Here is a 1,766-nt window from a genome sequence, read left to right on the forward strand (position 1 = left end):
GTGCCCTGCGCCCACCAGCTCCAAGTGGTCAGAGAAGGAGCTGTACTCCTTGGCCTTCGGGCCGGAGCCGGCCAGGCTGGGCGAGCGGGACTGAGAGGCCGTCTGGAACCGCAGCACAAGCACGCTGATGGCCACGAAGGTGTAGGCCAGCAGGGTGCCGATGGACAGGAACTGCACCAGGGCGTCGAGGTCCAGCAGCAGCGTCACCACGGCCGTGAGGGCCCCGAACGCCAGGATGCCCAGCAGAGGCACCTGCGTCCGGGGGTGTACGTAGGCAAACATCTCAAAGAACAGCCCGTCGGCGGCCATGGCGTAGATGATACGCGGCAGGCAAAAGAGGCCGCTGAGCTGGACGGTGGTCATGGCTGCGGCAGAGGGCGAGGGCTGGTCAGCGCGCCCAGCAGGCAGGCATCCCAGAGGCGCCTGAGTTTATCGGGGTTCTCGGAGTGAGCCTGAGTGCCTGCAAGCTGCAGGGCAGTCACCGCTCCTCCAGCCTAGGAATGGGACACCTCAGTCTAGGTTGCAGGCTGGGGAGAGGGCAATCTGGTGATGGCTGAGTCCCTGTGAACGGGAAGCATGTGCCCAGGCCGACATCCCACATATAAGGGGGCCAGCAGGTCCCTGCCCACAAGTCTGGGTGGAGTCTAATAATTAGCACCTCCCTGGGCTACAGCTGGTAAAACTGAAGCCCAGATGGAGATGTGTGGTCCCCCCCGCCAACCCACACCGGGAGACCAGGGCAGGACCCCACTCACCGCAGATGGAGCCAGTTGCCACGAGGTAGCCGGCCCAGCTGTAGCCCCGTTGGTAGAAGGCGTCGGCGAGCGCAGAGTTAGGGTTCAGACTGTGCCAGGGGATCATGAGGGTGAGCACGGCAGAGACCAGGATGTAGGCGGTGGCCGCCAGCCCGAGCGACAGGGCGATGGCCAGGGGCACAGCGCGCTTCGGGTCCCGGGCCTCCTCGCTGGAGGCGGCAATGATGTCGAAGCCCACAAAGGCGTAGAAACAGGTCGCTGTGCCAGACATGACGCCGGAGAAGCCGAAGGGTGCAAAGCCGCCCTCCGCCTCGCCCCAGTTGCTGGGCCGGGCGAGGATAAAGCCCAGGACAACGATGAAGAGGATGACAATCATGCTGACGGCCGACAGGGTGTGGTTGAGCCAGGAAGAGACGCGGGCCCCGCAAGAGACGAAGGCAGAGGCCAGAAGGATGATGCCTGCAGCCAGCCAGTCTGGACTTCTGGCCAGGAAGGGCACCTGCCAGACACCCAGGTGGGCCTCGGTGAAGTTCTGGATACGGTGGTCGAACATGGCATCCAGGTAGCCGCTCCAGGCGCGGGCCACGGCGGCACTGGCAATGACGTACTCAAGCACGAGGTTCCAGCCGATGAGGAAGGCCCACAGCTCTCCCATGGACACGTAGGTGAACAGGTAGGCAGAGCCCGTGCGGGGCACACGGGCCCCGAACTCCGCATAGCACAGGGCCGCCATCAGGGAGGCCACGGCGGCCACGACGAAGGACACGGTCACGGCAGGGCCCGTGACCTCCTTGGCCACGACGCCCGTGAGCACGTAGAGGCCGGAGCCCACCATGGAGCCCACCCCCAGCAGGGTCAAGTCCAGCGCGGACAGGCAGCGCTGCAGCGACGTCGCCATGCTGCTGTCCTCCAGCAGCTTCCGCCGCTTCAGCTTCTGGCAGAAGCGTGCCAGGCCGGCAGCGCAGGGCCGTCCCGGAGCCATCGTGGGCAGAGAGGCGCAGAGAGGGGACC

At 65.7% G+C, this 1,766-nt stretch overlaps 1 protein-coding gene across 1 annotated transcript in view; it reads right to left on the bottom strand.

Annotated features, from left to right (window-relative positions):
- The window catches only part of SLC7A4 (solute carrier family 7, member 4), a 3,696-nt gene extending 1,939 nt beyond the window's left edge, over positions 1-1,757 (bottom strand). Inside the window, exons 1-2 of the mRNA XM_010834782.1 lie at positions 756-1,757; positions 5-365 (exon numbers count right to left, since the gene is read on the bottom strand). Of these exons, the coding sequence (XP_010833084.1) occupies positions 5-365; positions 756-1,737 (1,343 nt within the window). The 5' untranslated portion in view covers positions 1,738-1,757. The remainder of the gene's footprint in view (positions 1-4; positions 366-755) is intronic.
- Positions 1,758-1,766: the final 9 nt, after the last annotated feature.

Source organism: Bison bison, unplaced genomic scaffold (genome assembly GCF_000754665.1).
Source record: "Bison bison bison isolate TAMUID 2011002044 unplaced genomic scaffold, Bison_UMD1.0 scf7180017845453, whole genome shotgun sequence".
NCBI lineage: Eukaryota > Metazoa > Chordata > Mammalia > Artiodactyla > Bovidae > Bison > Bison bison.